This window comes from Aulonocara stuartgranti (assembly GCF_965226115.1).
Source record: "Aulonocara stuartgranti genome assembly, chromosome: 23".
Taxonomy (NCBI): domain Eukaryota; kingdom Metazoa; phylum Chordata; class Actinopteri; order Cichliformes; family Cichlidae; genus Aulonocara; species Aulonocara stuartgranti.
Genome location: NC_138958.1, coordinates 2233437 through 2247979, shown reverse-complemented (window position 1 = coordinate 2247979; position 14543 = coordinate 2233437). Strand labels below are relative to the sequence as shown.

Genomic DNA, 14543 nt, shown 5'->3' with positions numbered 1-14543 from the left:
TGCTACACTTTTTCCAAGTCACATAATTAAGTATTGGGATTAAAATGTGATCTCCTGGGATGTATCCAACCTGGGCCCTCTGCTGGGATGGCATTCTCCCTTTCCATTTCTTCACTCCATCGCCCTTAAACTTTATCTGCCAAATAACCTCAGCTACTAAAACGACTTGTTTGTGTGTCTCACCTGCTCTCCTCATGCTTGGAGACGTCTCCTTCTTTGTTTTTAGAGTCTTCTGCTTTCCCAGGGTTACTCTTCTTGTCCCCGACGACAGAGCAGCTCGCCGCCTGGCCTCCGTTTGCAGGAGAAGACCCCTGACTTCTGGTCCTGCTCTGATGGTCATAGTGATACAAGTCCTTACTGCCCCTGTTTCCACCACGACCTCCCATGTCTGGAGTCAGTGCCTCCCCATTATCTGGAGGTCTGAACTTCTTTACTGCCCTGTGTTGACGCTCACCATTCAATCTGGGGCTGTGACGCTCACTGACGTGTTTGTGACTCTGATTAACATCCAGGTTTTTGCTCTGAGGGATGGGCACTGAATCAGGCGCCTCTGGTATGTTCCTGAACACAGAATCAGTGGGATCCGCTGATTCTGGCTCCACTGATTCGGGTATGTCACCAGACAGAGCTGCATCCAGTGGTACATCCACAGATATGGAGGAGCCTGAAGGCTGGGTCTTGGCTGGGGAGGCTAGGGGATCTGTCAGATGCTTTATACTCCCTGACGGTGTTTGCACGGCCTTGCGGTGCAGCGAAAGTGGACGTACGTGAGCCTGGCTCGAGGCAGGAGGACCGTCTTTCTCTTCGGTGGGGCTACTGAACAGGATCTCTCGGCTGGACATCTGGCGGTGTCTCCGCAGCTGGCTGGTCCTCTGCTCCCACACTGACATGGTCATCCTCTTTCCTCTCTCTCTCCTGGACATGAAAGAGTTAGAGGGGTTGAGTGGTGGGGGTGGGCGGCCCTCCCTGACACTGCCATGGGCCTCCTCCAGGGAGCAGGCATAGGTAGGCCTGCTGCGGTGAATGGCTCGTTTCCTGTACAGATAGGGCCGCCTCCTGCGGCTTCCCCTGGAAAAAGGAAAACGAGGTACGATGTCAGCATACGTAGACAGAAAGCATTAAGCAGGTTTAAAATAAGGTTTCTTTAAGCTTTCGTGCTGAAATGGTTTTATTTTAGCGTCGTAATGTATAGATCTAAGTCTGTCATGGGTGATTTGATTTGATTGAAACTTCATTTTTTAATTTTTGATTTATGAAATGTACGTTTGCAGTCAAAACATGTACATCACATTAACATCACAGCACACCGCAAGTGCTTGGGGTTGATGTTCGAGTGATTTACCAGTTACAAAGAGAAACTTCATCCAACATGAAGCAACTTTTTTGTTTTTCGATGAAGATGTTGGGTGAAAAAATAAGCCAGGAATTGTCGTGCGACTTGAAAAACAAAAATGCTAAGATGCAAAATGATGTCAGTGGAATAAGTCTTAGAAAGAAATGTAGCTTCAAATGATGCTGGAGAGTCGGAAGGTACAGGACAGAGCACGGACAGAACACCACACAGGATGAGTCTATGAGTGAGAGATTCAGAGAGTTGAACAGACAGCGTTACTTACTGGAGCGTGGACTCTTGTGTGATCCGTGTTATCAATGAGCGATTGGTTGAAAATAAGACATTAGTGCTTTGTAAGCAGAGACAAAACAGGCCAGGAGACACACAGCAAACTGGCGCCGCACACAAAGACGCGGCCGTGAAAACAACTATCCAGGCTGTTCGTGCCATTTACCAGCTGCTGTGAATTTATTATTCATAGCTGGAGGGAAGAAACTATTTTCTGAATTCTGCACACATAAATAAAATGAAATATTAATGCCACATTTATTCCCACATTGCTTTGAAAAAAATATTCTGAATGAGATTAAAGGGATTCCAGATGCTTTGGTGTGTGTCTCCGCTGGAGCCAAGCAGCACATTGACAAACAAGATGGTAACAGTATCAGAAACAATTAAACAACATTAATAAACATTAAAACAATAAAAAAGACATCTTGAGTAGACTGAAATGTTACACATTCTGAGCTACGGTATGAGGACAGGTAGAAAACACAGAGATGGGCTCTGTCAGCAGACAAAGAGTACATTTCCAGACACCCTTTGAACAAAACCAGCACATTGGGATGCAGCTCTGAACACGACTGCCACTTCAGAGCACTCACAGATTAGCATTCATGCTAGTAGAGCTAACGGGGGAATTCGAGTGCCGAGCTTCTAAATATTAGCTTGAAAATACTGAGGAGTGTTTGAGAGCGGGATTAAAGACTTCCCGCTGAAAGAAAAACTGAGCACACACCAAAATGTTCCATTCTGGGTGAGTGTGCGTGCATATCTTTCTGTTTTTCTTTGATCATGATGACCAGAAGCATGCGTTTCCCAAGATGAGACAATAATCAACCTCCGACGTGCAGCGTCTTGCACTTTAACTTAGGAAATGCTGCCATGCAAAAACTTTCTTCGGGGCTAGCAGGGGGCAGGCACTGCTACAGTTTCACTGCTGACATCAGAGATGAGACCCGAAACCCTTAAAGTTCAAAGTGTCCTCTGTCAAGTTGACCCTCCCAGTCTGCTCTACGGGCTCTGATAAGAACCCGGACCCTCGTCTGGTTCAAGTGAAGTTAATACTCAGCAATTTTCTTCTGTTTTGTTTTAATCTTTGTTTTCTTCATCAAGAACCTTTAACAAAAAGGGCAAGGTCTCAAGAATGAAAGACAGAGACAGAATAAATAAAGTAATTTATGTTAATATTCTGTGTTCCCATAGAGTCTTCTTCATGCCCATGCAACAAACCGCTTGGTTCTCAATACACAGCGTGCGTACAGAGCAGGAGGTCCCCACCTGTGTTCATGCACATGCACTTCCACCAACTATGTCAAAGCAATGTTCAATCAGTTCCCAAGGACAAAAAACAAAAGCATCTATTCTGAAAGCTGGAGACCTGGACACTGAGAAAATAAGGTCACATCATTTTATTAATAACATTTTCCAGTGAAAACATCTGCTTTGCAGAGGCACAGGCGTGTATTACTGTAACGGACACACCACCCTTAATTTGGATCCTAAGTACTCCTGTTTCCATAACAACTATGTCAGCACCTCCCACCCCAGAGTGGAGCCAGTAACCATGGAGACATAGACTTCAATTAGGAGCAAATTACAGAGCAGGGGTCAGGCAGAGGATAGATAGCAGACCTTTCAGTGGACACGTACCAATAAGTCTGGAGTGGGACAGCACCTAGAACCGATTCACTCGACAACCTCTAAGTGATGTTTAACGTTTACGAGCCAGCACTGAGAGACACTCGATTTAGTCATCGTTTGTACTGACGGCACATCTGACTGTTCTACATTCTGTAGTTTTACTAGTAAGCCAAAATCTATTGCACCACATGGAAGACTAGACACACTTCTTGGCTGAGGAAGGGAACAAGAGGGAGGACGAGATAGAGAGAGGGAGGAGAGAAGGTCAGGCAGGAGAGGCTGCATACAGCACTTACTCTGAGGACATGAAGGAGGACAATGGTCCAACCTCCTTCGCCTTCTGCAGAGCATGCTTCTGGTTGAACGCTGCCTCTGCTTCCTCTTCATCCTGATCAAAAGAAGAGAAGATGAAGAGGAAATGAACAGCTGTAACATCTGTAATTGTAAATAATGGAATAAAATCAGACAGCGAAAAAGAAAGAGGGGAGCTTTTTAAAACTACTCAGCATTAATAAAGAGAGCTGGATTAAATGAGGCTTTTTTGTTATTCATGTTTTATTACCTTTGTTAGCTCTTGTGCATTGGCAAGGTTATCCACAGCAATGGCCAAGAAGACATTAAGCAAAGTGTCTGGTTACACCTGTGTTAAGGACTAACAGATGAACTCTTTGTTAAGAGACAGATGCACCACAGTACTGCAGACTGAAATCATAAAAACCACGTTGCACCTGTGCAACAGCACTGTGACAGCGACATTGTGTCCTTGTTCAAAAATGTTCAAGGTCTGACAACAATGACCATCAATGAGGGATGACTGTTGGCGCCAGATGGGTTGGTTGGATGATTTTACAAGTTGCTGATCTACTGAGATTTTCCTCCACAAACATCTCTAAGGGTTTACAGAGAATGGTCCCAAAAAATAAAAGACCTGAAATTATGCAGCGAGCAGCAGTTATCTGGAAAAAATGCCTTCTTACAGTAATACCAGTGGTCAGAGGACAATGGCCAGATTGCTTTGTGCAGTTACTCAAATAAGCACTTGCTCCAACCAAATGGCCTGTATTTATATAGCGCTTTGCTAGTCCCTAACGACCCCAAAGCGCTTTACACATCCAGTCATCCACCCATTCACACACACATTCACACACTGGTGATGGCAGCTACATTGTAGCCACAGCCACCCTGGGGTGCACTTACCAGATGCACCAAGGTAAGTGCATCTGTGAACACACAGCATTGAACACTGAAACAGATGGGCTACAACAGCAAAAACCACGCCAGATGCCACTTCTGTCAGTTAAAAGCAGGAAATTGAGGCTACAATTTAGCATTGGCTCCCAAAACTGGACAACAGAAAATTGGAAAAACATTTCCTGGTTTGATGAGTCTTGATTTCTGCTGAGACATTTGGATGGTGGGGACAAAACACAAACAACATTAAAGCATGGATGGATCCTTCCTTCTGTTAGTGGCTCAGGAAGGTGATGCAATGGTATGGTGGATATTTTCTTTATTAGTACCAACTGAGCATCATTTAACACCAACCTTAGTATTGCTGCTAACCACCTCTTTACACAGTGTACCCATCTACTGGAGGCTGATTCCAGTAGGTTAATGCACCATGTCACAAAGCTCAAATCATCTCAAACTGGTTTCTTGAACATTAAAATGAGCCCAAATGACCTCCACAGTTCTAAGATCTCGATCCTTTTGGGGTATGGTGGGACAGTTTTGCATTATGGATGTGCTACCAATAAATCTGCAACAACTGTGTGGCGCTATCATGTCAATATGGGGCAAAATCTCCTCTTTCTATCACCTTGTTGAATCCATGTCACAAATAAGACAAATAAGTTTTGAAGGCAAAAGGGGCAAACCAGCACTCGAAAGGAGTTCCAAATGAAAGATCCAGTGAGTGTAGGTTTGGTTGAGACCAAATGATGTATATAGTTCTTTATGTATATAATAGTTCTTTACTTTTAATCACTTTCTAGTTAGCTGTAGGTAGTTTTTGTCCATTTGGTAAAAGAGAAATTTCCAAAAACGTGCTTCACATGTCTGTTTGTATACAGTGTCTTCCACTCTCTTAATTGGAATTCAAGAATCTAACACAAATCGATATGTTAAGCTTTACAAATGAGATCAAACGGGAGAGTGAACAATGGAAAAAATGGCTACAATTTCAGGTGCAATTAAGAAACATTAGAATAAACCTGTGTTACATAATAACAGCAGGCTGTCTGTTATTTTTAGCATGAAGGATACAGTTTCCAAAAAGGGTGAGAACTATAAAGTAGACAGAAGACCACATGCCAGACTTTACTCCACCTTGGGAGCGAATACCGTTGTACATCACCTCGTTCCAGTCCTCTCCGGTAAGGATCTGTGAAAACACACCCACAGCAGCACACAGCCATGCAGAGCTTTGCTGGTGAATCACCTCTAGGTCCACATTTATCAAAATGTATACTTAAAAGTAAATTTCCTATACATTTTGATTAATAGTAATAAACAAATGTGTAAAAGCTGTGTTGAAAGTAGAAACTGGCAGGTTCATTTGCAGACCTGAAAGACGGTCATGATAGCTGCAGGGAAAGTGTCAAAGTTTGTCGGAGTGTAGTCTTCAAAGATGAACCTGTAAAAAATAAGTGACATTTACAATCAAGTACTCTGATACTGATACATTTATCCCCATGTCTGCCCAAATTTTAATTTGGACCTTTGGGATGTTACATTACTATTAGACCAGGGCTGCCCAATCCCAGTCCTCGAGAGCTACTATCCTGCAGCTTTTAGATGCATCCCTACTCCAACACAGCTGAATCAAATGGTGTGATTACCTCTTCAGCATGCCATCATGTTTGGCAAAGGCCTGATAACAAGCCATTCATTTGATTCGGGTGTGTGGGAACAAGGATGCATCTAAAAGCAGGACGGTAGCTCTCGAGGACAGGGATTGGGCACCCCTGTATTAGATCATTGTGTGAAACTGTGAGACAATCAGTGAATAATTCTCCCACTAAACCTTCCCTCACCCTGCCCCTCCCTGAGCCTGGTCTGCTGGAGGTTTCTTCCTGTTAAAAGGGAGTTCTTCCCTCCCGCTGTCGCCAAGTGCTTGCTCACAGGGGGTTGTCTCCCTATTGGAGTTTTCTCAGAATTATTGTTTACCTTTCAATATAAAACCCCTCTGGGTGGCTGGTTTTATGATTTGGTGCAAAAACAAAACAAAAACCGGAATTAAACTGTCCTTAATTTTGACAGGATGTTTGAGCCAAATTTAAAGAAATTTCCATAACAGCTGCCTGTGCAGAGGCATAAAAATCAGTCTACAAATGACAATCCAACGTATGACAGTCTGGCTAACAGACTTTTATGTTTTTGTCTTCTCAGTTTTAATTCTAGAGGCCAGTTCATCACAAGGACATGCTCGTCTACCTCAGCCAGCTCTTCATGAGGAAAAAGCTTGTGGCAAAGGGCCTTTGACTCAGGGGGAAACCAGAAACAATAGCTGTGTGTGTGTGTGTGTGTGTGTGTGTGTGTGTGTGTGTGTGTGTGTGTGTCAAATGTGAGTCTTAAATCTCTACTGAGCTCACACAGTGTCTTGGTATAATAAAAACAACTGAACAGGAGCATCTATTGCATTTATTGTCTTCTCAGTTCAGTAAATAAGGATCTACTACACCATGAAGTCTGCTTCATCCTTATTATTATGTTTGTGAACGTGAATTTACTTGAATTGAATTACTATAAAATGTGAATTTTACTTAAAGAGGTTCTATTCTCATTTTCAACTCCATATCTTTGTTCTTGAGCTCGGGCACAGCTGCTTTGCATGATTCACTGCTCAAAAATGATCCTTGTTATCTTCTGATGGGACATGACGCAGCCGGTCTGCTGATCCACAGCCTGAAGCAAGCTATTCTACTTCCTCTCCCTTAAGCCATCTTTCGTCTCATTGGCTGCCCCTCACAAACAAGGTTTCAACAGCAGACGATTGAAATGGCTATGACGTCAGAAAGCTCCATGATTGGTAAAAAACAACAGTCCGAAACAGACTGTTTAAAGCAGTCTGAAGGCTTATCTCTGGTCTCAGAGGGATTACTGTAAAATAAGCTTGATTTTAGAAACTCCTGCCATGTTTAATATGAGCTTCTATCCTTTAAAAGTATATAAATGACAGATCACGAGAAGAAGTTTTATAGGTCGACTTTAAACAAATCTATGAATCTATGTGGAGTCTTACCTTCCACCGAAGAGCTGCATGCCAAGGAGGGCAAAGACAAGGATGAAGAGAAAGAGAAGGAATATGAGGGAGATGATGGACTTCATGGAGTTCATCAGAGAGACGACCAGGTTCCTCAGAGACGCCCAGTACCTTGAAAGAGATAAAAAAGCACAGGTTTTGGATTCAGGTTTGTGCGGTCTACCACCCCATTAACGAGAACTTAAAGGGAAACATTTAAATCTAAAGAATATGTTTACAGCTGTTGGTGGAGAATGAAAAATAATGTGAAATAAATTATGAGCATATGAGAACAAAGCCTCTGTTTCTCCAGAGGAAGCTGCAAAACTGAATTTCATAAATAACCACAAGTGTCGTCTCTTTTGTCAGTGTTGATTGGGTTTGAAAAATACCAGTTTGAATGAAAAAAGAAAAAGCATCACACAGTTTAAGAGGCTCCTCATCCAGGCTAGAGGCTCAAAATGCAAAAGAAACCCTGAAACAAAACTTCCTCGAGAGGTGTTGAGTTTATATAGGATAAGATTGATTAGGAAAGCGCACAGAGATGCATCGTGGGTAATACAGGTGTATCATTTTAACAAGGATGATGATGGAGTGGAGTAAAGAAACTAAACTCGGATTATCTGTCTACTGTTAGCTCAGTGTTATTATAGAAACTATGACATCACACTATCAAACAGGTGGTTTGCCCTGTAGTTTAACATACAAGGGATTAGGGCTGGGCCATATCATACCGTTCGCGGTAATACCGGTATAATGTCAGGCAACGATAAGAAAATGAAATATGGCGATAGAGTATGGGTAAAACACGCATGCGCAGTGCCTTTGTTTTCATACGCACACGGCGGAAAAAGCATTGCAGCGACGGAGAATGAGGGCGAAAGCAGATCGTTGAATGAAACGATGAACCTGGACTGGTTTGTAAAAGTGCTGCAGCTTCACTGGTGTGGAACTGGTTTAGCTTTCGTCCGTCAGATACACAACAAAGCACTATTTTTGGTAGCGCATGCTAGCGGGCCGTCGTTATTACCGTGTTGTTTGGAAAATACGGCGCACTTAAAATCAATCCTTTGATTTTTCTGAAAGTCGACAGAGCTCCTTATAATCCCGTGTGCCTTATGTATGAACTCTGGTTGTGTTTACTGACCTGGAAACGATTTTATGTGCACGGCGCTCGAAAATCTGTCAAATGTTTCAGTGCGACTTTGCTGAGCTACGAAGCCGCACCGCTTGATGGATTGTCGGAGCATTACGGCTATCGTAGGCGGAGCCTCGCGGAGTGATACGTACTGTGCTTCAACATAATATTACCATATTGTGTGTGTATAAGCTCTTTTTAGGTTTTGTGGATATCATACATGGTTGTGCTCAGGATATGTCGGCCAGTTTCCACTGGAAACGCCTTTTGGTTAAACTGTCAGCGAGGAATTTGCATTTGCTCTGTTACATTTTTATATAACTTTAATGCACATAAAAAACAGCTGCTTGTTTAAGTGAAAATACATTGATGGTTTGTTTTTTGCACTAATAAAGTTGTGGAGTTGTAAAGTATTTTGTCTCGTGTCAATTATATCGTCAGTTATATCGTTATCGCAAATTTTCAAATGTATATCGTGATAAATATTTTTGGTCATATCGCCCTGCTCTACAAGGGACCCACATGTTACTAATACTGCTAGTCTTTGGTCAACAGGGAAATGCAAATAATATAAAATCTCAACAGATGGTGAAGAGTGAGGAAACCTGCAGGACTAACTTGGTGATCTTGAAGATCCTCAGCAGACGCAGTGCACGCAGGACGCTGATGCCAAAGGAAGTGCCAGGCCTGAAGAAACCCCACAGCACTTCAAAGATGCTGCCAACAATGACCTAAAAAGACATGCAAGCAAGTTACAGCGAGTTTACAAAGAGCAGCGTATTGATCAAAAAAAGGAGAAGTGGACAGATGTTACGGTCATGAAGAGGAGAAGAGGAGAGGCAAACACGGTGCAGAGACAGACGTGGAGAGAGGACTGAATTTAAAAACGCAAGCATCTGAATTTTCTTAGACACAAATAGAGGGAGGCGGAGTACTGACGCTGCAGTCGAAGCAGTTGAAGGAGGAGTGGAAATAAAGACGTGGGCCCAAGCTGTACATCTTAAGGAGCATCTCAGTCAGGAACAGAGCGAGGAACAGAAACTCTGCATAGTCTAGAAACGTAAATAACAAAGTTACGTCAATCAGTGCTCTCCACCACCGAATGCAATGACTGAGAAGATTTAATTAATGCCTAGGTTGAATGATTAGGTTGTATTTAACTTACACTGATGGCTTCTTTTCTTGTAAATAAAACAAAGAATCGTCGTTTCATGTTTTCTATAACTGTCACTCAAGTTTGTAGTGAAGAGCTGTCGTTTTTATTAGCTACAGCCTCTTTTTTTCTTAGTTGTAGATTTGTACGTTTTCATTATTTGGAGCAAAGTCAACCTTTGCTTTTAAAACTGGACAGTGAAAGATTTCAAGCCGGACAAATGACTGACTTCCTGAGCACGTCTCATGTTGCAAAATGCTACCACAATGAGTTGTGACTCACAGAGAAAGTTGGAGAGCCATAAGGGTTGGTTATGGTGAACAATGGCTACACACAGTGTGTTGAGAGCCACAAGGCCGAGCACAGTCCAGTAGAAAGTCTGTGTCTTCACCATGCGGCGGATGGAGATGCGCAGGAGACGTTCCTTACGGCGGAAATATGCCGTCGGACCTCGCTTAGTGCTCCGGATACTCGTTCTGGTCATGGGGATGCCTTTGGGGGGGGGACAGGGAGACAAACTGCGGTCGAATAGATCCAGTGTAGCATGTTCCCACTCTGAGTCTTAGAAAAATTGCAGCAGGGCTCAGCGTGCACCTGCTGTTGTTTGACTTTCTGTGCCCATATGTCTGAGCCTTTGCGCACTCCCACTCACCCACAGAGGAGATGTCACCATATTGTTCCTCCCCTGGTTGCCCTTGACGCACCACATCCATGCCTCTCCTCTTGATGGTGGTGGCTCGCTTCAACACTGCAGACAGAGCAGAAATGTAAAACAACCTGTTCAAGCTGCACGTGTCAAATTTGAGAAATGACACTGAGGGCAGCGACACAAGGCTGATTCTGGGTGAATGTGGCCAGAAAACAGAATTAACTTTTTGCTATAGTACTGAATATTTTGAGTAGAGGAATTCTTAACAACACCCTTAAACTACCTTGTGCATAACCACCCTCATATTTTTAAAAAACAACGTCCATAGTTGGACCAAGGCATTATGCAAGTATGCAATGAAAAGAATGAAAATAAATGATGAGAAGAAATCAAAGTGAGAGTAAAATGCATGTCAAGCTACAGTCTGTGAAGTTTCAGCTAAAAGGGCAAATTCAGCTCAATAACGCTGCAGCTAAATGAGACAAAAATGATCATTTAATGTTGGTGCAATGATCCAAAAAGCTGAATGCAAATCTTCGGATGCTTCTTCATCATGGCAAACCATGCTCCGAGGCTGCTTAACAGTCCATGCATTCCTCTTTTTTGAGCCGTTACCGAGTGCTCCCGTACAGCACAAGCACACACACGGCGTGCAGCGCACACATGCTGGAAGTGGACGTGATGAGCCTGCTTTGACCTTTTTCACTGATGGATGTGTTTATGATTACCTTTTCATCTTATCCTACCCCTTCACACACCTTTCCTCTGTGTTGTGATTTCTGAATCTACTTGCAGGCAATATTTGCTTGGGGACTTTTTAATAAACCACTGACCAAACGTGCACGCACACACGCAGACACACACACAGCAGTGTTTTCTAATGGCAGACCAGACTCTAGCAGACAGAGTCCTGCCAAAACACACACGCTCAGTCACACATCCATACGGCTGCATTTTGAGACTGGTGGTTGCTAAGGCAACTGCTGTGCACCACCTTTCTTTTTAATCAAAGCTATAAGAGCATCTGCATTTATTGTTATCACAGCAGCTGCAGCCGCTGTGTGTTTCTGCTACAGGTTAGTGTTGCACAATTAAATGTAACCACTGTGTCTTTGTAGAACAGGGGTGGGCAACTCCAGGCCTCAAGTGCCAGTCCTGCAGGTTTTAGATCCTTGTTGTTCTTGATCCAACACAGCTGATTCAAATGGCTAAATTTCCTCCTCAACATGTCATGAAGTTCTCCAGAGGCCTGGGAATGAACTAATCATTTGATTCAGGTGTGCTGACCCAGGGTGATATCTAAAACCTGGAGAGTCGGGCCTGGAGTTGCCCACCCCTGTTGTAGAAGAACATCCTTGAAGGATTTTCTTTCCTTTCTCTAAGTTTGTTTCTCTGCTTATTAGTGGCCGCACATGTGTGTGTTTGTGCTTGTGTGTGGTAAAATGGGGTAAGAAGTGGGTTACGCAAAGTGCAGAAGAGAGAACGGTTCTCACCATAGACACCACCTGTACTCCACTCTGGGAGCCTCCTGAGAGCTGCCAATCAATCAACATTTAATAAAATGCTAGTGCAGCGAGTAAAGGTCACAGTAGTGTTGAGAGGGTCAGAGTCAGAGGAGCACTAAGCTATCCGTTGGGCACTGTATCTAATGACAAGCTTCACACTATCAGTGCTCTCTGTGTGGCAATTGTTGAGACAGATGATATGATACGAGTAATTTCTACAAATGCACGACAGCATCCTGAACTTCTACACTGTGCTGCGTACTTAGAAGTAGATATAAAGATGGGTTCCCACCTATTTAATGTGAGCCTAAGGCTAAAGTCAGCTCGGTACATTTTCATAATGACATAATGGCATAAAAAGATGTTTTGTGGTACATCCTGATCCCCTGATATTCTTCAGGATCTAATAATACATCACAGCATCATTTAAGGCTTTGACAAGAAAGCTCAGCCAACCTTTTCCTCATTTTACTTTGTGCATGCAAACTTATTGATCTTAACAAAGCATTATGTTTACCATGAGCACTAACTTAATTTATTAGTATTATTATTTTTACAGGTATTTGGTAACCAGCTATTAACTACAGCAATTTGCATTTTCAGATGCCGATGGTGCTCAAGTCAGGTGATCATCAAAACTGGTGAGCTACATTTGAGCATAGACTGCATGTATATAAAAGACGGACACACACTGATTCTTGAAGTCCTGTTTTGAAACCTCAAAATGAGCGTTTTAGGCCATCTTTGTCTCTTTAAATCAGACGTGACGAGCAAATGGAGCGCTGCGCGCTAATACAGCAGTGCCTCGTTTTTTAACTTGCAGTTGAGTCCATATATAACAGGAGGTCATACAGCAAGAATGTAGAGTCTGTCTTAAGGATAAAGGATTTACGGCACTGCGTTTGTGTTCGTATTTGCCTAAGTTCAACTTTGCTGACTACTGATTGCTGTCACCAGCCTGGAGTGTCACAAACAACCAGTCTGTGAGCTGCTGCTGCCTGTGCTGTCATTGGTTCTTCAGCCAGCTGCAGCGTGGAGCAAAATTACAACAAACGAAAAGCTTAAATGAAATGAGCGTAACAAACAATCACCACAGCAGTTTTCTAATCCCTGATGTTGTCAGCCAGTCAGCATCGTCCTTGGTGAGCTGCATGCTGTTTTCTTTCTGTCTTTTGTTTTTTGAGGACCGCACACAAACAACTCTGTGTAGGTAAATACCTACACAAACGCAGTATTGTAAATCCTGCATCATATAATCGGACTACTTTTTGCAATCAGATGAGTTTAAAAAGAATGCACGTCAAAGGTCATCGGTTTTCAGATCAAGAGGTCATGTCCATCTCTTATATTTATGCTTTTGAGATATTTCTGAGTAAATGCTAACTCAGCATAGCAACAGTTAAGAAGCATGTCATTATTTTATTCATAAACTGAAACATATACAAACTGAAACTTTGACTGGATGCTGGCAATGAAAAATCAGAGGATTACTAAAGTTATTAGGAGTTATTCATAAGCAAGAATAAAGTCATTATCACAATGAACAGTCTGGATCAGCTTGAGCCACAATAGAAGCCAAAAATGAACAAACACAATGAAAAGAAATACATTTCACTGGAAAGACTTCTTATTCCTATGTCTGAATCTTAAACAGTGTGTGCCAATCTAAAGCCGATCCGCAGTGCAAAAAATAATAGCATACATTTTTTAAAGCATATCTGCCAGCATGAACTAAGATAGGATGTACTGCAATAGCAGGAAAAACAAAGATCCCTGTTGACTTACCATCAAGGGCAGAAGGTCCTGGATTTTTATTCTCCTCTGCAAGCATAACTTCCTCTATAAAAAAAAAGTATGGTCAGAACTGAGCAGCTGATGGTTCACATGAAGGAGCTCTACCGCCATCTGTTGTGATGTATTTACAGCGTTTTTGTTGCAAAACGTAACGCTTATATGTTGCATCGAATACCTCCCATGGTTCACAACTGACAGGATTATAGAAGATGAAAGAAATGATTATTTTTATTTCTCATTGAGGAAAAGTTCATCTGTGACTGGGACTAAAGCCACCTGCTCTGTCGATCCAGGCCCGATAGCCGTTGAGCTCCCTCTCAATCTGCTGCTGGCGTCTCAGCTTCATGAAGGCTCTGCGATTTTCAACTCTCTCTCTCTCCTTGGCGAATTCTCTGCAGAAGCAAACAGATGAGGCACACTTTTAAAGGCCACAGGGATGCAGTATTCCTCTCGAAGAAAAAGCTATTGTTGTCTTGAACTTAATCTCTTCTCTCTCCCTGTGGAGATAATGACAATGGATCCTGAACTGACCTTTCTGTAAAACTAATTAACTTGCATAGACAGCGCCTAGTGAAACGGTTTGAGTTGGCAGCAGCTAGTTTGTCAGTAATTCTATTTATCGGTGAACAAAGCAAGTCTAAGTCATCTTAAATCAACAAACAAACCGAGCTGGCTGTATGGCTGCAGCCCATCTCAGGGAACGACGAGCCCAACACAGGTGTAGAACAGCAGAGCCCTAAACCTGCGTCTGTTAGCAAACTACACAGTAACTCTAATGTAGTGTGTAGACTGACCAAACGCTTAC

General features: G+C 42.8%; 1 protein-coding gene across 1 annotated transcript in view; it reads right to left on the bottom strand.

Annotated features, from left to right (window-relative positions):
• Positions 1-14543, bottom strand: part of LOC309700556 (voltage-dependent R-type calcium channel subunit alpha-1E-like) — a 63340-nt gene that overhangs the window by 25095 nt on the left and 23702 nt on the right. The window contains exons 7-18 of the mRNA XM_082524155.1: positions 14015-14130; positions 13730-13783; positions 10443-10538; positions 10073-10282; positions 9577-9689; positions 9256-9368; positions 7500-7631; positions 5822-5891; positions 5522-5639; positions 3819-3886; positions 3553-3644; positions 184-1068 (exon numbers count right to left, since the gene is read on the bottom strand). Of these exons, the coding sequence (XP_082380281.1) occupies positions 184-1068; positions 3553-3644; positions 3819-3886; positions 5522-5639; positions 5822-5891; positions 7500-7631; positions 9256-9368; positions 9577-9689; positions 10073-10282; positions 10443-10538; positions 13730-13783; positions 14015-14130 (2067 nt within the window). The remainder of the gene's footprint in view (positions 1-183; positions 1069-3552; positions 3645-3818; positions 3887-5521; positions 5640-5821; positions 5892-7499; positions 7632-9255; positions 9369-9576; positions 9690-10072; positions 10283-10442; positions 10539-13729; positions 13784-14014; positions 14131-14543) is intronic.